Source organism: Papilio polytes, unplaced genomic scaffold, assembly GCF_000836215.1.
Source record: "Papilio polytes unplaced genomic scaffold, Ppol_1.0 DF823923.1, whole genome shotgun sequence".
NCBI lineage: Eukaryota > Metazoa > Arthropoda > Insecta > Lepidoptera > Papilionidae > Papilio > Papilio polytes.
This window is the reverse complement of record NW_013525281.1, coordinates 2,565,999-2,587,777: the sequence shown is the minus strand read 5'-3', so window position 1 is coordinate 2,587,777 and position 21,779 is coordinate 2,565,999. Positions and strand designations below refer to the sequence as shown.

The 21,779-nt window shown below is 33.6% G+C and overlaps 3 protein-coding genes across 3 annotated transcripts; 1 reads left to right on the top strand and 2 right to left on the bottom strand.

The window, feature by feature from the left end:
- Positions 1–113: 113 nt before the first annotated feature.
- LOC106102557 (2-amino-3-ketobutyrate coenzyme A ligase, mitochondrial) lies at positions 114–5,038 on the bottom strand. Its single transcript, XM_013282074.1, has 9 exons — positions 4,791–5,038; positions 3,702–3,862; positions 2,806–2,871; positions 2,612–2,713; positions 2,307–2,514; positions 1,883–2,063; positions 1,241–1,433; positions 645–822; positions 114–356 (listed from the first exon to the last, which is right to left on the bottom strand). The coding sequence occupies exons 1-9, from the start codon at positions 4,819–4,821 to the stop codon at positions 196–198; spliced, it is 1,281 nt and encodes a 426-aa protein (XP_013137528.1). The 5' UTR covers positions 4,822–5,038; the 3' UTR covers positions 114–195.
- Positions 5,039–5,636: 598 nt separating this feature from the next.
- LOC106102209 (alpha-amylase-like) lies at positions 5,637–8,375 on the bottom strand. Its single transcript, XM_013281629.1, has 9 exons — positions 8,266–8,375; positions 7,710–7,877; positions 7,481–7,632; positions 7,220–7,400; positions 7,030–7,145; positions 6,434–6,941; positions 6,161–6,361; positions 5,806–5,967; positions 5,637–5,733 (listed from the first exon to the last, which is right to left on the bottom strand). Exons 1-9 carry the CDS (start codon positions 8,266–8,268, stop codon positions 5,722–5,724), a joined length of 1,503 nt encoding a protein of 500 aa, XP_013137083.1. The 5' UTR covers positions 8,269–8,375; the 3' UTR covers positions 5,637–5,721.
- Positions 8,376–9,242: 867 nt separating this feature from the next.
- On the top strand, positions 9,243–14,219 carry LOC106102189 (protein twisted gastrulation). Its single transcript, XM_013281601.1, has 5 exons — positions 9,243–9,682; positions 9,974–10,183; positions 11,225–11,360; positions 11,823–11,891; positions 13,724–14,219. Exons 1-5 carry the CDS (start codon positions 9,481–9,483, stop codon positions 13,848–13,850), a joined length of 744 nt encoding a protein of 247 aa, XP_013137055.1. The 5' UTR covers positions 9,243–9,480; the 3' UTR covers positions 13,851–14,219.
- The last annotated feature ends 7,560 nt before the right edge of the window (positions 14,220–21,779 follow it).

Sequence of the window (21,779 nt, the reverse complement as noted above, 5' to 3'; positions counted from 1 at the left end):
TTTAATTAAAAAAATTTGTGAGAAGTAATAATTTAAAAATAAACGCCGACATTTTCAATCTTATTTACCATGTTTTTTTACTTTGAGTGTAACCATACATAAAATTCAAAATGTTAATTGATTGCGTAGTTAATTTTTATTTACAGCATAACATTTCAAATTACAGTTTTCTCAATACAGATAATAAACAGTTGTCTATGGTTTGACGATGCCGACGTTCCTAGCGACCTCCGCGAACGCGTCCACAGCCTGCGTTATGTCGTGTGTCGTGTGCGCGGCGCTGATCTGTACTCGCACACGGGCACCGCCTTTTGGCACCACGGGGTAGCTGAATGCCACCACGTATATGCCACGTTCTGAAAAAAAAAATAAAGACGGTTTTTTTTAGTTGTTTGAATTTAAATTAATTACAAAATTAGAGTATGACCAAAAACAATCCAAAATTCCTTAGATTTATACTAAATACTTTATTTACTTTAAGGTAAGTTTTAATTATTATTAGTACAAGAAACTAACAACTCTATGAGCTGATGTTTTGCGCTTGATGTAAAATAAAATTATTATTTATTATTATTAAAAGTTAGATAAGATAAAACATAGATAAGATGAGAACACCTTAAGTCGAAAAAATTAAAACATCATACCAAGCATTCCAGTGGCGAGGTCGACTGCGAGCGGCGCCTCGCCGACCATGACGGGGCATATGGGATGGTCGTCCCCCGCCACAGTGAGGCCGGCCGCCTGCAGCCCCGCACGGAACGCACGCGTGTTCTCGCGCAGCCGCTGACGGAGCTCACCACTGTTCTCTACTAGGTCTAGTGACTAGAAAATACACAATGTATAGATAATATAAAAAGTAAACACACACTTTCTTATGTATCCAGAAATCACAGCATATTTTTGAATTATTCTCTTTTTGATACACAGCTCTACGTTTACGACACGCTTCAGACATTTTAATGCTATTAAACTTAGGGGCTGAATAAATTGAAAAAACCATCGTGCCGGAAAGGGTAGAAAATTACAGGCCAATAGCAGTAAAGAAACTATGATGCCATGGTAACTATGCCAATGCAAAACGCCTTCTTTGTCATTTACATTTTGAAAGTTTATCGGCATGTAAATAATAAAATACAGACTTTATATGATGCAGATCAATCTGCATCAGAACAGCTTAATTTTATTACGATAGTATATTTTTTTATTTGAGTTTATATTCATGTGGAATATTGAGCATTACCTTCAAAGACGCGGTTACGACTGGCGGTGGTGGTGCGTTAGAGAACAGGTAAGGGCGGGAGACGTTCCTAAGAAGAGTGACGAGCTCGCGCGGGCCCGTGGTGTAGCCGCCCGCCGCGCCGCTCACCGCCTTGCCCAGCGTCGAGCAGATGATGTCCGCCGCGCCCGCCACACCGCAGTACTCTTCTGTTCCCCTGGTACATCGTACATTATTACTGTCACATTCAGTCCCTAATTGGCCACTAAAAACGACCCTTAGCGTATAATCCTCATAATAAATCTCCACTTAGGAGATTTAAAGTAACAAATAAAATCTGTACATATAATAAAATTGATATATCTGTATGTTATGAAAAGAAAAATTATAGATTTCGCGAATGATGAAATAAGCATTTAATTTTTTTTTTGTATGTCTGTCTGCAAGCCTCGTTTATTGCGGGTAATCTCCGAAACGTTCGGACTGATGCACCCGGGAATGTTATAGGTTATAGACGACCACTTTTTTTAAATTCCGCGCGAAGTGCGGACGATTGCTTGTTTATTAGTATAAAGTCTACGTTTAACAGATTAATGCTGTGGTTTTTTTATTCATAACCAATCGTGAACATTATTTATCAACATGTACAAAGCATCGAGTATTTACCGTCCCGTTTCACCAAAGAATCCGGTAGCGTGGCTGTCGTCGACCGCGAGTAGCGCTCGGTATTTATCTGCCAGATTGCGGAGACCCTTGATGGGTGCGACTGTACCGTCCATAGAGAATACGCCATCCGTCACGATCAGCTTCAATCTCGCTTCACTATGGGCCAACAGATGTTCCAGTTCTGTTAAACAAATAAACATTTAAAAAAGTATTTAGCAATTTTATGTTTCGATGAGCTGACATATGCGGCAGAGAAAAAAGAGAACAAGGGACAGATGTACATCGATTTTATTCATTTTTATTGAAGCCATATTCTAATAAGAATACCCTCTATTGTGTTTGTTGATTCTCACCTTATCGCGCTTAAGATTTTTTTTAATTATCACGAAAAAATCAGTGTAAAACGTGTTCTGTGTATTCTTACCATTGAGATCTCTGTGGGGATACCGGAACTTCTGCGCTTTGCACAGACGAATACCGTCTATGATGGACGCGTGGTTGAGCGCATCTGAGAACACGGCGTCCTCTGGTGACAGCATTGACTCGAATAGACCCGCGTTTGCATCAAAACACGACCCATAGAGTATAGTGTCCTCTCTACCGTGGAATTTAGATAGACGTTCTTCTAATTCCTATTAACAAAATTGGACAAGGAAGTTAAAATTATCACCTATGTTGTTTCTAGAAATCAAGTTTGATTATAACTAAGTAAAAACAATTTGAAATTACCTTATGTATAGTTTGTGTTCCGCAAATAAATCGCACAGAACTTAATCCTGCGCCATAATTTTTTAGTCCTTCGCGTGCTGCCTCTACTACTTCTGGATGATTCTGGAATTGATTCAAAAAAATGGATCAAAAAGCTGTTATAATTAAAAATACATTAACATTTGTATATGATACTCCAAAACGTATGTACTCACAGAAAGACCTAAGTAGTTGTTTGCGCAGAAATTTAGGAACTGGCCTTCTGCCCCTCTTACTTTTACCTAAAAAAAAACTGAATTTTAAAAATACGAAGTTTTAATTTGTTATTAATTCCCCTGTAAAAGTAACATTTGTAAAGACAATGCAAAGCAGGAAAATCCGAAAACAAAAACAAGGTTACCCTCATTATTCGAGGTTATTCGCAGGAAATTGATAAATTCGAGGATAAAATAAATTCTCATCTGAACTGAAAGCTTATAAACAAAGAGTAAAACCTGTTTTCATTTTGGTTTGATTTGGTTTCCATTTGTTTAATAATTTATATATACTATCAACAGATACAAATAGCTCTCATATCAGCCGTTTTTACACCTACGTAAATATCCAGTTATAGCTTTCAATTATAATGGCGTTAGTGGAAATAAAATCAAACCAAACCTAAAGACTTCGCCATTCCAATAAGAAATATCAAAACTAATATTACAAAGATGGAAGATTTGTATTTTTGAATTTTTGTATGTATTGAAATAACTCAAAAACTACTGGACCGATTTCAAATAATTCTTACATCATTAAAAAGCTTTGTTATCACTGCGTAACATAGGCTATGTTTTTAGCATTTTTTTAAATTCACGCGGGCGAAGTTACAAGCAACAGCTAATAGAGTATAATCAAGATTATGTTGATCAACATATCAAAGTATGTATTTTCCTTGTTAGTACTTTCACAAGGTTTTACAAGGTGCCTTTCGTGGTAAACATAAGATATGGAAGTTTGATAAGATAAACACGTAATTAATATCACTCCGTGACAGCAAATGAGAATTTTGCTAGAGTATATCTTAAATTAACTAACATTAAAGATTTGTTTAAATCCTTAACGTGAAACATACCTTAGTATCTTGTGGCGAGGTCAATACCCTCTCGTGTTTCCATGTCTTGGCCTTTTTGATCTCTTGCAACCTGTCATCCAATACTTCTCTCAGTCTAACCACACCCGCTCTATCCTTCTTCTTAAGCTCGTGCAGCTTACGGATTTGTTGGCCATTGAACACTGAAATGGTTAACATATATGGATTTAAAAAGGTGTTATGTAATTGACTTAACCCTTTAATAGCTTGCTCGTATAGCCTTTGTAGGCCAAGGTTCAAATCATACTTTAATACTTAAGTATATGTAATATTTTAATATTATAAATGCGAAAGTTTAGATGGATGGATAGATGTTTGTTAAAGTTTGTAGCCTAAACCGCTGAACGGATCTCGATGAAATTTGGCATAGATGTAGAGCACAGTCTGGAAGGATACTCACTTTTGTTTTTTTTAATTCCACGCGGACATAGTCGCGCGCAATAGTTACTAAATAAATATAAATAAGTACAATCTATAAAATATCAACACGTTCATGTTTCAATTGGCATATTAAATTTGACTTATGTGACCGCTACGTTAGGTAAAGTAAAAAAAACTCAAAGCATAAAAACGTAAAGTGCTAAATTCGTGTTACATTGTAAACAGATATGAAAAATAGCTCTACATTGTATATAATATAAACAAGAAAATATAACCATTTGTTTCAGAAGTTTGTAAAGAGATTTAACAAGGTCTTGTGGAATACGAGTCACGTATCTATTTGAATACTTAAATTGTGGCGCAGAAACAAAATACTAATAAAAGCAATAACACTTATGTCCTATTTCATATTGTCGGTAGTATGTTAAAACGTTTTAAATAAACGAGGTCGTGAATAAATAAAAAACAACTATATTTTATTTGTTACATTTGTTTGTGTTAGGAATATGTACTGTCGTCAAGGCTTTTCACTTCGCAAGAGCCTTAATAAGTTAACGCCCTTAACCAATTTGTAACTTATATTTTAAGTTAAATCATTTTTTTAATTGCACTACGAATATACAGGATAAAACATACTGACAATAAGATTAGAAGAAACGCTGCAATTATAAAAAAAATAATAATAATAACCTGTGCGCAGGAGTTGTGAGCGCGCCGCCATAGCGTCGAATGGCGGGAGGCGCGCCGATGACGCTACGGTACTCCGTCGTTTTGAGGCGTTGGCGGCCGGTTGGTACAGTTACCGACAATATTATTGAACAAGATGTTGGCTACACAAAAGCATATTTTAGGCACGATTGCATTGAGCTTTGGAATTGTTAATTATTCGTCTCTTATTGTTCATCTAAATTACAGATACATTCTATTGCAATTAGTCCACAATGCGTAAACTTTTCGTCGGAGCTACTGCATTGCTTTAAGTATTTTCCCGTCACCTGTACTAGTGAACGCCTTTTGACTTTTTAGTATAGACCCGTCACACAGGTTTCAGATTACGTAGTAATTAAAATTGAGAAAGACTGAAACAGGAGCGTTACAAATATTGAATTAAAACTGTATGTTTTACGTAAATTGTTACTATCAAACCTTAGTTAGTTTATTGTTATTTTTTACTATAAGCAATATTATAACGAAGGCCGGAATATAAAAGTAATATATAACATTGTAATTTCAAGTAGTTGCAGTGATATAATATCAAGAGTTTAAAATAAATCTAATAATATTTCATGAAAGTTGAGGGCAACTAAAATATCAGGGTGTAAAACTTGTAATTAACTATTTAGTAATTAAAAGAATGAAATCTACTATGCACAACCTTGAGCAAGGCTATTATGCTATTGAAGTTAAAGAAAATAAATAGTTAAATATCATAATCTAAGGTTTTCCTTGTGTGGTCACTAATTATGGTAACATTATTTTTTTCATCACATTTTCTGCATCAAAAATAAAGTAAATGTAGGACAATAAACAATATTCTATTAATAATAAACAGTTTTAATAATCAGTTTACAATGGCAATAACTTATTGTTTCCTTGTCATTTTCTCATTTTCGTGAAAAAATCACAGCCGGCTCTGAAATAAATGACGGATTGAAATAAAACAACAAAGATGAAATAACAAAATAAACTCTAGGCTGCAACTTACCTCAGGACCAACGTGTATTGCCAACATCATGTCATAGTCGTTGGCGCCAATGATAATTTGCGCGAAGCCATTGCTGCCAACTGTCACAGTTTTACCGCGACAAGAGTTGTTCACCTTATCACCTGATATCACGTCGCAATATCTACCAGCGGGTAAACAAGTCTGAAATAAAATCAAACTTAAAGTTTGCAATGGATGAAAAAAAAAATGTGTTGTTCTACTAAAACTCTTAGAAACGGATTTATACGCTGTTAAAATCCAACTATACCTTCTACACGCCTAGTAACAAAATTCTATGTTGAACAGAACAGACTTAATAATTTCACTGAAAATTTTTGGTGTTTTTATTAAATACCTGTAAATTTTGATTAAGATCCCATAAGTCGTTGTTGAAAGCTATAAACGCGTTTCCACCGCGGCAGAAAGCGATCTGATTGCTGCCGTTGTCCCACCAGTTGGTGAGGCCGGTCGAAGCCGCAGCGTTTCTGAACCCGACCATCGCGTAGATCTGTCTCCAGCGGTGCTGGCATACCCACCCGTTGCCACATGTACCATCCTACAGAAATAGCCACCTATTTATAATGAAATTTATGTGACAGTTTGAATAACTATAACTTAAACTATTTACCGAATTTATTGCTGGAGAAATAATATTTCCGTTTCGGTCCATCGGTGGTCCTACTTCCGAGTCCCAGAAATCGAAGCTGCTCATTATTTGGGGTTCACCGTACGGATGCGCCAGCAAGAAGGCGATAGCTCCCTTGTACGGGCGAGGTTCTTTGTATGTCAGAATTCCACCTCCACCGCCGTGACCTCTTTCGTTGTCGTGATTATCAATAAAGGTGAGGGCATCGCTGTGAGGTAAAAGACCCCATTGTGGACCCCAGGTCGATAGCCATCTAAGTTGATTATTTCTCCTGAACGCATTACTAAGTTCCCTACCAGCTAAGAACTCGGTGACGGCTCCTAATGGAGTGTACTCATCTCTGCTGATAGCTTCTCCACCGTAATCGATAACTTCTTGGTAGATGTACGGACGTGCGTTTGCAGGGAACCCGTGTGCCGTGTTCAGATTCTTCAAACGGTCGTAAATGATTCTTAAATCTTGAGGCCACATGTGTTTCGCTGCATCAATCCTTTAAAACATAACAATAGTAAGTACCTACTTATATAAGTATTTCATTATTTTGTAGATGTTATGTAATTTCAACAATTGCTTTTTACCTAAAGCCAGCAACACCATGGTCTATAAGTCTATTCATGAAGTCAACTATTCTGTTTCTTACATGTTCATCGCCCTGATTTAAATCTTTTAGTCCGACAAGTTCACAATTACGCACCTAAAAAAAATATAATAATAAAGTTAGTCCTAATTCCTAAAAACATCCACAATTTCTATTTTAATTTGACTTACTCTCCACGCATTATTCACGTAGTCCATGCCATCAATAACACAATGCGGCCAATTGAAATGTTCCCTCCTATACGGCACCGCGGGGTAGTACCAGTCTCGGTACGAAGCTGTGTTGCCAGCTGTACCAAAGTTCTCCGGGGGCTCGCCAGTCATATGATTTATTACTGCATCTACGTAAATCCTACAACGTCAAAGTAATTAACATTAAAAAGAATTAGGGTAAAAGTTCTATACAATAGTAGTCAAGAGCATCAAACTAACCTGACACCAGCGGCATTGCAGCGACGAACCATGTCGGCAAACTGTCGCTCGTCGCCGGAACGTGTCACCAGTACATATGAGATGGGCTGGTACCTCTCCCACCACGGCCGGTTGTATGTCCAGAGAACCACATTCTCATTTGGAGGTGATATCTACAGATAGAGAAGAGTTGTCATTATTAAAATAAACATATTAGGCATCATATTTAGCCTAAGATTTTGAATGATACCTGTATGCCGCCGTAGCCTTTTGGTCCCAGGAAACTTTCGCATTCGTTTGCTATATCGTTCCATTTCCATTCAAACAAATGGACGTTTACAGATCTGCGAGGAGCATAGTAAGGGTTTTTATAAGCCCCCACTATTGTTACTATCAAAAGTCCAGCTAGTAGCTTCCACTATGAAAAAGAATTGAAATTATCTAAGTGCATGGCAACACTGATAAAAATGTGTCCACTGAAGTTTACGAACAAATACCTTTCTTAAACCTAGTATATATCGTTAATAATGGCAAACTCGGAGTCCATTACATGATAACTTTATTGCAATCCTTTGTGGAAATATGTCCGACAATTTAACATGATGATTGGTACTTTTACACATATGAATGTAGTGACAAAATGTGTTGCTATGCTTTATGATTTACATGCAAAACATCCAGGCACTAGAAGAAAAAGAGCGTTACGATTGAGAAGAGAATTGTGGAAACAGAAGTTTCTCGCAGAAAAGTGTGATTAATATATAATAAAAAGAGATTTAGTACTAGTTACTACAGATTCTACTTACCATTATTCAAAAACAATACTGAACTGAACAAAATCTTATCTCATTATGATTATGCAGACCACCGCCTTGTTAATAATCTCTTGATAGTTTATCATTATCAGGTAAATCTGTTTTTGATTTTATAATCCTGATGTACGGAATCCGTACTAAGGATGTTACAGGATCCAAATATAGCTTGTTTCTAATATACTTATGTAGATTATAACCGGACGCAGTGCGTTGCTATTTTCCTCTATTGTACAGTGAGTTTTCACTGACGGAAGATCCGTGCAAGATATTATGTAATCGCATTGATAACTGTATATTTTTGTATGCATGATTTGGCATTGAATACCACGGTAATGCTGTTTATTTTATCCTATGCCGTGTTAATACGATTATCTTTATATAAGGTCCACTGCTTGAAACCAAGTAAGTTCATGTAGGTAAATTAAAATAAAGTATGTTACTTGATACGGCAATAAGAGGTCCAAAAAGTATATAACAAGAGAAGTATTTAAAGCCTGTATCTATACTAATGTTGTTAACAGGAAGAATTTAATCGTTTGTTTGCTTGCACTTAATAGTTAGTATCCAAAACTACAAAACAGAAAAGCTTATATTTCCTTAAATATGGCGTATGCTTTGTTAGCCGAGCGAAGCCTGTTCTGAAGCGAAGGACTATCCCCTAATAAAATATAAGCAGGATTTAACAACGGCCAATTTTAATGTTTGAATATAAATTCTGTAAATTAACAGTTCAAAAGGTAAAAACTTAGTGAACAACGTGTTTTTTTTTATTAATGCCTTATCCGCCCCAGTCGCTTACAGATATGTTGACAGTTTTGAGGATTAAATTAATCTCGTTCAAAGTAGGGAAATATTCATTACGTGAAATGTGAAAATGTTTAATGTCTGGTAACACTGACGCCAAGTTCGAAATTCAAGTTATGGTTTTGAGTGAGTTGTGAGTTGATTTAATTCATTCAATTGTCAATTTATTTCATTCATTTTAAGTTGTTTAAACGAAGAACACGTATAAAAAACTTAAACATAGCGTTTTCCTAAGTTGTTTATGTCAAAAAGTTTAGTTTGCTGAAATTTAATTGACATAATTTAAAACCATAGCTTCGTTAGTTCATTTGTACATTAATTTGTTTTTCATGACTGGGTTTAATTAGAAAAGAAATAGCAGACATTCTGTTTATTTTTGTTTTGAGTGTGTTTTAACTGACCATGGCTAATAAAATCTACTTCGTTTTTGCGGTCATATGTATTGTGCCAATTATTTACGCTTGTAATGAAGCGATATGTGCGAGTGTCGTGTCCAAATGCATGCTGACACAATCCTGCAAGTGTGATCTGAAGGACTGCTCGTGTTGCAAGGATTGTTTTAACTGTCTTAGCTACTTGTACAGTGAATGTTGCAGTTGCGTTGGTAAGTTAATGCATTATAACTTTAATTAGTACCACCACAACAGTGTATCAAATGGAATTGATAGAACAATAGACCTGCATGGACAAATTTTCTAGACCAAGCACCTTTACTGCAGTAGTATAATACACATGTAGTGGACTCTAAAATTCCTTACTGATAAGCCTTAAATTCATTTTAATTTCTGGAACTGAAATCTTAGCGGGGAGCATTGTTCTTGCTGGTTTTTATTTTAATATTGTTAATGTACTCAGATGATTATAGTAAATATTTCAATCATTTCTACCTCCACAGATATGTGTCCGAAGCCTAATGACACCCAAACCGAGCTTTCAAAGTCGTCCCATGTGGAAGAGCTGACTGATGGAGTGCCAGGACTGTTTGCTGCATTAACCAGTGAGCCTGATCCTCAGCAGAGGTGGCTGTCTATTACATACCCAGTGGATATTGATCTCTCTGCTTATAGACCTGGAAACCCTGAAAAACAAGTGGTGTATCATTTACGTAAGTTACCTTATATTTTAAATTTAAATTTTCATAAAAATGTTAAATATGTAGTGAGTACCGGACTCCTTTTTAAAAATAATTATGAATGTTTTAGTTGTTTCTGATCAAATGTTTTTTTTTATTTTTAAATAAATGAATGTCACATTTTATAAGTAAATCAATTAATGTTCTAAATTAGCATAATAATTTTTCTTTTGGATATTGCTGTTAAAGTGGAGTAGTGTAGAATAAAAAACATTAAATAACTTAGTTTGAATAAATAATAATTGCCATTAAAATGTTACATTAATATCACTTTATTCCACATCCTTTCTGCATTCAATTTGCATTTATGGAAAGTTATCACAGACAATTTGAGCATTATACCATAGTGTTTAGATTTACACTTCTTATATGTTTCTTTAAAACTAGTTTGTTGCTTAGATAAATGAAAGTTTGGACGAAAATTAAAAAAATAATTTACCTCATTTCATTAATTTTTTTACGTATTCTGACTGACGTAAGCTCCGCGGTAGTTAAACAGTTAGCTGTAATTATTAAAAAAAAAAAAAAACTGGTCCCTGCTATATGACGCACCCTTAGGAATTTTAGTCCTTCATCTACCTGACAAAATTCGCTCCTTTTGTAGATACTATTGTTTTAATTTTAAGGGCGATATTCAATTGTTTGACGCCAAATTCTTTTAAAAGGATTTTTCGTGCTATTTTTCATATGTTTTCAGAACTATATCTATTCAATCAATATAGTTATTGTTCCTTAATGATTTTCTACCAAAAAAGTTTAAAATCCCTAAAAGTTCGTAAATCGGGAATTAAAACTTTTGTTACGAAGTAATCCCTTTTCATTCGTAACTAATGATGATTTTCTAAGAATTGTATAAATAGGTTACAAATTCAATGCCCTCGAAACGAAAAGTACAGTTAAACTAAAATACTTGATATTATAAGCGTTGCCGATGTTCTAGCCTTGTTAGTAAGTTTTTATAACAATAATGCATTTTTGGACTTCCTATTTTTTACTTGGCAATGTGTGTTGCAGAGAGTGTGGAGCAAGAGCCGGAGCCGGTGAGCCGTGATGTGGTGACATTCAACTGCACTGTGGCGTACATGTCGCAGTGCATGTCGTGTGACAAATGCCGCGCTTCCTGCCGCTCTATGGGCTCCAACAGCTTCAGGTTAACTTGTTAATATCATAAATGCGAAAGTTTAGATCGTTGTTAACGCGTGTAACTTAAACTGCCGAACGGATTTCGATTAAATTTGCTATAAATGTAGAGGATAGTCTGTAAGAACATATAGGCTACTCGCTTTCATTTTTTCTTTTTAATTTTCACGCGGACACGAATTCCATGTTAATCTTTGTAAAACTTTGTAAGATTGTTCCCCATTGGACCGATTGATCGATTAAGCAATCGGCGCAAAGGTATTTTTTGGTGTCATTGGGCCTACAGCTCAACAGATCGTGCAACGAAGAACACCTCTTTCATCTTTCATGATTAAGATTATTATTGTAGGGTACCCGAATACATTTGTATCTTCTATACGAATATAGCCTAAAATAATGAAATGCGCTTATAAAATTAAGAAAATCGGACGTAAATTGAACTAGAATTTTCATATATCGGTAATGTTTCCAGATGGTTCCACGACGGCTGCTGTGAGTGTATCGGTGAGAAGTGCCTGTACTACGGAATCAATGAGAGCAGGTAAACACCGCGAGACGCTAACCGCACTCTGACTCACGTAAACAGAGATTTAAATAGATTGCGTTAATGCGAACGCGATACGCATACGATACACGATCCATAATGTTTTTTTAATTAAAAATCTGCACATTATTAAAAATTAGCTGTTGCTGTATTTCGATCACGTTAATATAAAAATGTACCCTATGTTACTCAGCAATAACGTAGCTTTTTAATGGTGAAAGAATTTTTGAAATCGGATCAGTAGTTTTTGAGCTATTTCAATACATACAAAAATAAAAGCTTTCCTCTTTATAATATCATCATCTTTATTATAGATAACTTTTTTATCTTAATTTTGACAAGCTAGAAGAATACTATTATCTACACTAATGTTATAAAGAGAAAAGATTTGTATTTTTGTATGTATTGGAATTACTCAAATTTCAGTGGTAGAGCCCGCTTTAACATCTTCGCACGAATTGGCCGGCTCGTCTGGTGTAATACCACGACCACACAGAAAACTGGCGTGAAGTGGAAGCAATTCCGCGTTTCGTCTGATGAGTGTGGTGCCGGAGGCCTAATTTTAGTCCCTTTCCCTTTCCACCCTTTTCCGTTAAGAGAAAGGATGGGAAGGAAAAGTGGATTTAACGGTGGAGGAGACGCATAGGAAGGGTAAATGTCCACTTAATGTGCGTCTCCTCCGTCAATTAAGGGTAGGCAACGCATCTGCAATTGCGGATGTTTATGTGCAGCGGTCGCTTTCCATTTCGGTGGATTCAGGTGGCCGCTTGCTCGTTTGCCACCTTATGATATAATAAAAAAAAAAAAAACTATTGGACAGATTTCAAAACTTATTTCACCAATACTACATTATCACTGATTAATAATGGCTATATTTATTACAATTTTTATTTCCTTGAGGAGGAAGTCGCGAACAACAGTTAGTTTGTTTTGTTTTTCCAAAGACAAAAATCCCCCTTTTCCAACATAGATTAAATAAAAAAGCTAGTTTGATGTAACTGCTGATCGAATGGCCGAATTCGAACTTAATTTTGGTTTTCACACTCCGTTTAAAATTAAAAGTATTTTGTTTGGTTTCAATTGAGATGTTTCGGAGATTGGAACAATCATAGAACGATGATTTAATTGATGCGGCGTGTTCTCGCACACCTGTCGCCCGAGGCCGGCATTATGTAGATTTGTGCAAATAATATTGTATATCAAGTTACTGCCAGGTGTTGTTCATAAATTATAAAAAATAATATTATCATGATTTTGACAGTTGTTAATTATAAAGTATAGATATACTATTTTACTATAATATTAATATTATGAAACACATTTGTATTTTTGTATGTATTGAAATAACTCAAATACTATATATAGACTTGGCTCGCGACTACACAAAAAAGTACAAATCTTCCCTCTTTATAATATTAGTATTGTCAAGCTGTTGTCCGCGGCTTTGCCCGTGTAAAATTAAAAAATAATAAACAAGCATCGCCTATGTTATTGATAACGTAGCTTTTTAATGGTGAAAGAATTTTTATACTCGGCTCAGTTTTACATGAATATAAAAATACAAATCTATCCTCTTTGTAATATTAATATAGATGAGTAATAACTTAGATTAGTTAGTAGTAGGATTACATTCATATTATTGTTAACTAGCTATCGCCCGTGACTCCGTCCGCGTAGTGAAAGACTATCATAATATAGATAGGATAACAGACTATCCTCTACATCTGTACAACTTTGATTCGAAATCGGTTTATCCGTTTAGGCTACAAACTCTAACAAACATCCATCCATCTAAACTTTCGTATTTATAATATTAGTATGATTTCCAGATGTCTGTCATGTCCTGGCGGCAAGGAGCGGCAAGGCGGCAAGGACACAGCTGTCAACACATTAGACGAAGACCTCAGTTATGATGACCTGGATTATGGTGAAGATGTAGACGCACAATCGGTTTGATTATTATATTATTAATAATAAGATACATTTTTTATATTTTTTTAAAATAATTTCTTAGCCATGATTTTTAACTTTACTTAGGTTTAAATAATTTTAGAATTATTTGTACACTTGCTTTTAAAAGCATACGACATACTCATGTTTATCTGTTTAGTTGTATTTGTGTATTTCTTTTTAGTTAATTACTTTAATGACAATGTACTCGAGTATAAGCAAGATTTAAAAAAACAACGTTCTTACAATTACAGTTATAAATTCGCTATTTTAGCATATCTGTTCTGACTGCTTACATACTATGTTTTTATTACATTTTAATATTGCATTTGCTAACATCGTGATGAAACCAACCCGCAGTGGGCCAGCGTGGTTGCCTATGGCCTAGTCACCCCTTACTTAGGGTAGGCTCCGAGCCCCTCGGTGGGGACGTATAGTGGGCTTGTGATGATGATGATTGCACTCGTAGAAAATAAAAAAACTACATGACCAAAACAAATAAAATGGTACATATTTTCTGAGTTTATAAAATGATTCATGTTTATTTAAGTTTAGATTTTAATAATTACTTTGTCATTAAAAATAATTATAATGTAATAGATATTTTATACAGCTTTAATAAATTTCTCAGTGTCATGTGTCTTCAATAATAATAATTATTTTGGCAAAAGTATTACTATTGTGATGTTAAAAGATCTGTTTGTATTTTATATATTTCTTATCCGTCCAATTTAATTGTAGAATAAGTGAAAAAGTGATTTCTAAAATGTTTATTATGTTATGACTAAAATACAACACGCAAAAATTTTTCAAATTACAAATTATAAACTAAATTAAATTATTAATTTTAGTTATGATTATTATTATACTCAAAACGTTCTACGGTTAATTAATTAAGCTTTTTACAAAATTATCGATAGTTTTAAATAAGTTTTTAATAATATATGCGACAATATTATTGCAGTGCCATCTCTCGAACGTTTAAGGTACCATTAAATAAAAATATCTGTGAAAAAAGCTATTTATTGTGAAAAGCCACTAAACTATGCCGGAATGTTACCTGTATATATGATATTTTTGTGCATTTCATAGAGATATGAATGTTTTTTTTTATTTTATTTAAGAAAATCACCTTCCCCTTAAATTTACTTTATAAAATCTATTTCAATTATTAAAAAAAACATGTAATTTGTTAGTTTAAATATTATACCAGTTAGTTAATACATAAAAAAAAGTTTTGTATACTTTTCTAAAAGTCTCGGAAGTGCCAAATTGATTGCTTGTACAAAATATATGCCATTATAATTTAAGGTTATTTTTTGTTACGAATTTAAGTAGTGATTAAATGTATTTTAAAAATGTGAACAAAAACATCATTTTTTATGAAGGATAATCTATTCCTTTGGCTAAAAAAAAGATTGTCCATTTAGTTATTCTTAAGCATAAAGTAAATCAATTATAATAAATCGCCATAAATTTCCTGTGCCTTATAAAAAACCTAGTGCCTTTTTATGTCTTTACAATTTACTTATTACAATAATTTTGTATAATTAAATATACATTTTATAAAACGAATTGTTTTAATTCTGTAACTTCTACATTTTTGTAAATCTACAAGTACATTTTTATAGTTTGACCGATAGAGGGCATCAAAGTTAATTATTTTTTATTTATATTTTCCAAATAAAGTTTAGTCGGCGGAAACTTAATACATTTAATTAAAATTTTGAACATTATTTTGATTATATAAAAGGATATGTAGAAAACACTTTTACCGAAGCAAAAACAAGTATTATATCATCCACCTTTTTTTTAAACTTTTTAATAAATTTCAAATGGCATAATTTTAACACTAATTAGTGTCCATGAGTCCATACCTGTTCTGCGCTACTAAAGTGTGAACCGGGTATAAATTCGTGCATGATTTCACAGCACTAATGTAAAGCCCATAACTATTTCATCGCAGCGTTGGTTTCAACTCTGATTACATTTCAAGCGCATTTGAATTTAATGTCTTTGACCGGCGACGGCTGCCTAAACGAATGTTTTACATGTGAATTAATTAACAAAGTCAATTAAGTCAGCGACTAAATTAATTTCAATACCTTATCGAAGAGTCATTTCGACTGTTTAAAACACCCTATGGTAAGGATAGAAATTTGTAATCTAATAATATATTTACAGATAGAGGATTCTAATCAAACCAGTTACACACGACGTGTGTAACTGCAGTGTTGTTAAAACGCTGAACAGTTAATTGAAAGGTGTGTAGCCGGCCTTAGCGCTAATGGTTATCATAAGGGTTGATGTATAATGTAAAATCTACAAACCGTACAAAGTCACCAAGCCATAAAAGTGCATATTTTAAATTAAAATTAAAAATATTGTGGAACACCAAGGAACTAATTTTTAACCGATTTGAAAGTAACGGTTCTCAATTCGTCTGTATTCTTAACGATTATATTTCTCATGGCTATTGCATTTGCAACATCTTTAATGGTTTAGTTGGCGATTTATACGTTATATAGAAATGTTGACTAATAATTTACGTAAGTACCTTTTTCCTAATTCATAGAAGTTAATCTTCACAAACAGCCTTCGAAATCGGTTTGTTATCAATCATTAGGGGGTTACGTTGTCGCCGTATTGAATTTATATTAAGGATAATATTTTTAGATAAGATTAATATAGAAATGTTTATCTAAGTATTAAATATCAACGGTCAAACTATCAATTTTAATACCCGTTCTATCTTATCTCATAAAACTTTATAAATTACACCATGTATCTACGTATTTATTTATTTAATTAACTTTCTATAATAAATACCAATGTTTCAATGATATCTTATTAATAAAAAGTTAATAACACACTTAATAAAATTTTAATATTACATAAAAAAGCTCAAAACAAAACAATTCATAAGTCTGATCTCAAGCGCTACTCTGTTAAGGCACATTTTTCACCTTATTAATTAGGTATAAGTCTATCATTGCGTTCATAATAAAGATGGTTAGCTACGAGTGTAAAATGAGGCACACTGTCAGTTAAACTGCATATTTAATTCCATAATTATTTATAGTGAGCGCGGCTCAGCTGTGCCCTCGGTCGTTGGCTGAGTACACGCGCGACAGCCCTGCGCGCGCGCTGTCGTATCTGCGCGGACCGCGAGTCATCTAGCGCCAACCTACCGTACTACACCGCGCTGTTTTCACTAATTACTACGTTCCACGCGGGAACTCGTTACCGGCCTCGATGACTTGTTTACGACGTTTCCTACGTTCTGCGTACAATCACGACTTCATTTGACTTTAAAAAAAACGATTAAAAAAACTAACTAAACAAGAACGGGAAATGTAAAGGTTTTCCATCTGTGATCTAGAAGTGTGTGTTAGATTTATGTTTAAAATAAAAAACGAGTTAAATCAGTGTTAGGAGTGTATTAAAATGATTCGTAGATTCGTTTGTATCGAAATTGTCATTTAAATTTGAACTCGAACTGGTTAGGAATAAGAGTGAAAATGAGGAGCGATTTGTTGACGCCTAGTGAACTGGAGGGGACGGATTACCTCCTCTCCTCCACGATGAGGTTGGAGGACAGCTTTCTGCAAATACTAGGTAAGTGCTCTTTGAGAATACATCTATACACAGCACATTAACTAGATAAATAAACCGATGCAAAAACAAACAAGTTAAGATGTTAATCGTAGAATAGTTACCTAGTTAAATTCTTATGTGATTACGGGCTAGTATATGAATTGTTTTCTCACAAACTAAAATTACTTGATAATATTATAAGAACATAAATTATCTGCTTGAGAAAACGACAATTTTATATTTTTTTATTTTAGTACTCACAAAACATAATTTTTACCATTCCAAGTATTTTTACGTTATTATACAAAGAAAACAGACTCCGAGTAATAGTAAACAAGAACAAAGTAATATGAACGGCTTCGAATGGCATAAACGTTGATTTCCACTGCCTGACACCTGCACAAAATAGTAACGTCTATATTATTTCAGAACGAATTTGAGAGACAACAATATCTTTTTGAATGAGAGTTTTGTCAGTGAAAACTCACGGTTACAATGACCTTCGTAACAATAAAAACATAATTACATTAATCTCGAGCAGATAGCATCATTTTGTCCCGAGTGGCCAAATGGTGAGGATTTTCGCGGGTATTTTTTTCATATGTACCTATAAGAGTAAAGTCAATTGAGCATCTTGTTTTCTAATAATTACTAGTGAAAAGTATCAGACTTTATGATTTTGTATGACAAGAATAATATGTTTTCTCATGAGAAAACAAGTCGTTTATTTCAATTTATTTGTGTAGCTGTACGTGAACTTGAAAACCAGTTTTAGAAGTGATTTTTTTTTCATTTTGTTTACCTTTTTGTATAAATCGTTGTGGAAATCATTGCTTAGTAACGCATGCAACGAATAATCAAAATTAAAATTATTTAAATTATACTTTAGTTAATTTTCACTGTATTTAGCTAATAATTTTATCTTTTATGTTGATCGGTAGTCGTTTTTCGGAAAATAAACATATAAATATGACCGTTATTCTAAAAAGCAGTAAACCGATATATTTAGATAAATAATAATGATAAATGTATTTTTTGATTCGATCAAAGTTTTCGGTCACATGTTTAAAATAACATAATCTACTCGCCTGCTAACAATGACAAGCAGAAATAATTATCGCCATCTAATTGTGTTTTTAATTTAATAGAGTATTGAAGATTTTGGAATCCCCCCTTCATCGTTTCGTCTTAGTCGTTCGATATAAGTTTTTGAAAGCGATTTTAGTCGGGAACTTGGACAATAACCTAACCAGAACCTCTATAACATTCATAAAGAGTCTCTATGACATCATATTTATAGAGTTGACTGCGTTATATAATTTTTTTTTAGCTACTAAAGCGTATAAAACAGCAAATAAAAAAACATCGCTACTGTAAACAAACAACTTTGAGATAAGTTGTTTACGGATGTTCCTGATCTTTGTGTGACGTAATTCTAACAAATCATAATCAGACAGATAGTTATAACTGAGCCTATGCAGCTTTAATGATCTCGTAATAATTAATTAGAAGATAAGTTGTTAATTTGAGGTTGGACAAGCTATGTATCTTAGCGTCTCGTATAACTATCCGTTTCCATAAGACTTACTCCGCTGGCGCAGTGTCCCAAAGTAGGTGTGGTCTCCGATACAAGAGAACGCCAGTACCGCCTGTTCTGCGTCATATGCAAGTCCACTGCTTAGAGACAAGATTTCTTTGAACTTTTCATCAATAAAAGCAAATTTTTGTTAATCTTATCCAACGTTGAAATATCTAGTATTCATTAGTAAAGAGATATGTGAATGGTAGGATATGTATCAAAGTTTGATATACTTGCAAACGAAATTAACAATTAATACGATAGTGTTCAGTGTAACAACCATTCAAATTAAAAAATCTACTGAAATAATTTTAAAAAAATTCGGGAGATTTTGATGTTAGTGTGTTGGTAAAGTATCATATTGTTTGCTATAGAAAAACACCGTCGAATCTTAATTCGAGAATTCCTAATTAAACCTTAGTTTAATTGGTTTTTTGACAGAAATATCAAACGATGTCGCCATTAATTTGTTTGCAAAATCAACATTTTAAATTCAACATTCCATACATGTAGTTTCCTTTACTATAACTAGTTCCAACATTAAATATGTTATTAAAATAATTTAATCGTCACGTAATACATTCAACTCGTGGTGAATTTCGATAAAATCGACTTCGTTATCGAGTTTTCATATAAAGGTGTGTTTGCGGTATCAATTACCACGTCTTAGTTAAAGCAGTATCATCTACCAACATTCCGAAACTATCTACAAAATGATAACAAATGATTTATCAGTAGTCTTATTTTTATTCTATTAGGTAAAAGATAATCCACTTTATTTGGTAAGTAACAAATTGAACTAGATACTATGACGAATTCTTATCATAATAAATCTAATCAAATTTTTCGCAAGAAAATTAATAAGGATTTAAATTAGTAACTTTCATGACACTAACACTATTAATGACACTAACAGGGCATGTCACAAATATTGGTTAGAACGTTAACGGCTAAGATCCAAAGCGTTTTTCCTTCCTTCATCAGATTTCCTGATAAAACCTACACTACATGAAAGAGCACATTTTTTTAAACATGTAACGGGGCTGCCTAATCCTAGCCTGGCAAGGCTATGTTTAATTGATCCCTGAAATGGTAAATTTTTGGAGGAAAAACCCTTCATCGAGTTACCCGAAAATTTTGTAATTATTATAAGTATCAGTAACGTTAACAACAAAATTTGTATTAGATATATACAGCGCCCATACCAGCCGCAAATTAACCAAAAAATCTCACGCAGAATATTTTCTCCAACTGTCTCGCAAATATTCGTGATAGACATTTTATTTAGTTTACTCGACATCACTGCCACCGTTTTGGGTTATCTTCCGTTTATGGCTGACACACTCACGCGCCTTCAAATTTGCAAATTGAGTTAATATTTAACTAACAAGAGGATATACTAAATGTGATTGTAATGTACGTACAGACATCTTCAATTTCTAACTTTAAACTGTCGTGGTTTTTACGATTATAATGTTCGTAAGATACGGGTTTCTTACCACGCATCACTTCAGTTAGCCCGTGAACATGGCGCATGAAAGTGTGCCGAAATATCGGGAGCTAAAACAATCCAATCGTGATAAGAAATCCGTACCTTACAAATATCTTCGATTTCCATGAAAAAATGCGACGTGTATCAGTCGAGAAAATTGTTAATAATTTCTTTGATTTTCATTGCCGAAAAACTCATGAAAACTTTTCATTATTTTTAATTTTGAGAAAAAGAAAGCTAATAATTCTAACTGACCTTCAAAATGAGATGGTTTTCATTTCGTCTGTATGTTTTTGAATGATTTTGCTGGAACAAGTTACAAATAGGTCTACAACTGTTTCTTTAAGAAAATATTGCATGATTAACTACGTACGTGGAAGTAAATAATTGGCAAGGACGTTGTGCAACACAAATTAACTTCAATAACGAGATGCGTATTGCTTGTAATATAGTGCAGACGAACTAGTGGTTAAATGGAGGGTTTGTCTAGAAATTGTCGCAGATAGTGATTTCAAACAATATTTAAAAAAGTAGTGTCTATTAAATTCAACGATAATCAAAAAAGTCAGGTAAATGTAGAGGAGTCATACTTACATTTCGTTTATTTATTTATTATGCTCAATCATTAGTTTGAATAATCAGAAAAGGTCAATAACATCTTAAAATTTGATAATTTAATTATCAAGGACATCTGTACTTACTTACTTTTAATTATTAAAGCTACTTTAAATTTCTCTTTAGCATCACAAATCTTGATTTTCAGTTTATAAATTACCCAAAACTCAATTAATCTTTAGATTTTTTGTGTAATTGATTTTGATTTTCAACTTTTAAATTAACTTTAGGTATTATAGGCATTAATAACAAGATCAATAATAAAAAAACTTATATTTCAATGATAACATAATCGTTGCTTAATCATAGATAAGATTTGACATTTTAACGCGTGTTGAAATTACGAGTATGTACGATAAGATGTCCCCATGTGATCTTGTTCACGAACTTCTTTGCATCATTAAATGATTGTACAAGTAGTTTGCGACTAAGCTAAGTGTTTAACAACGGTTGTAATAGAACAAATAACTCATCTTTATATTCGATTGCATGTTTTATATTTGTATTATTATGCTTATTATGAAATGATGACGTACGTAGAGTACATTACATATAAGTAAAGGAGAGATGCGGTTCCGTAACATAAGGGACCACCTTTGTTTAGGCAGAGCAGAAGTCTGGTGTCTGAACTAAGCTGGTACCCTGTTGTCTG

Bases quoted from the DNA above. Each gene is read 5' to 3' on its own strand.
- LOC106102557 (XM_013282074.1), bottom strand. From the start codon at position 4,821: ATGGCGGCGCGCTCACAACTCCTGCGCACAG. The intron at 2,064-2,306 runs GTAAGAATACAC...TTTGTTTAACAG, and splicing joins TCCCCACAGAGATCTCAATG to AACTGGAACATCTGTTGGCC. The intron at 357-644 runs GTATGATGTTTT...TTTTTTTTTCAG, and splicing joins CCTCGCCACTGGAATGCTTG to AACGTGGCATATACGTGGTG.
- LOC106102209 (XM_013281629.1), bottom strand. The intron at 7,146-7,219 runs GTAAGTCAAATT...TATTTTTTTTAG, and splicing joins ACGTGAATAATGCGTGGAGA to GTGCGTAATTGTGAACTTGT. The intron at 6,942-7,029 runs GTAAAAAGCAAT...TATGTTTTAAAG, and splicing joins CATGGTGTTGCTGGCTTTAG to GATTGATGCAGCGAAACACA.
- LOC106102189 (XM_013281601.1), top strand. From the start codon at position 9,481: ATGGCTAATAAAATCTACTTCGTTTTTGCGGTCATATGTATTGTGCCA. The intron at 9,683-9,973 runs GTAAGTTAATGC...CTACCTCCACAG, and splicing joins TGAATGTTGCAGTTGCGTTG to ATATGTGTCCGAAGCCTAAT. The intron at 10,184-11,224 runs GTAAGTTACCTT...TGTGTGTTGCAG, and splicing joins ACAAGTGGTGTATCATTTAC to AGAGTGTGGAGCAAGAGCCG.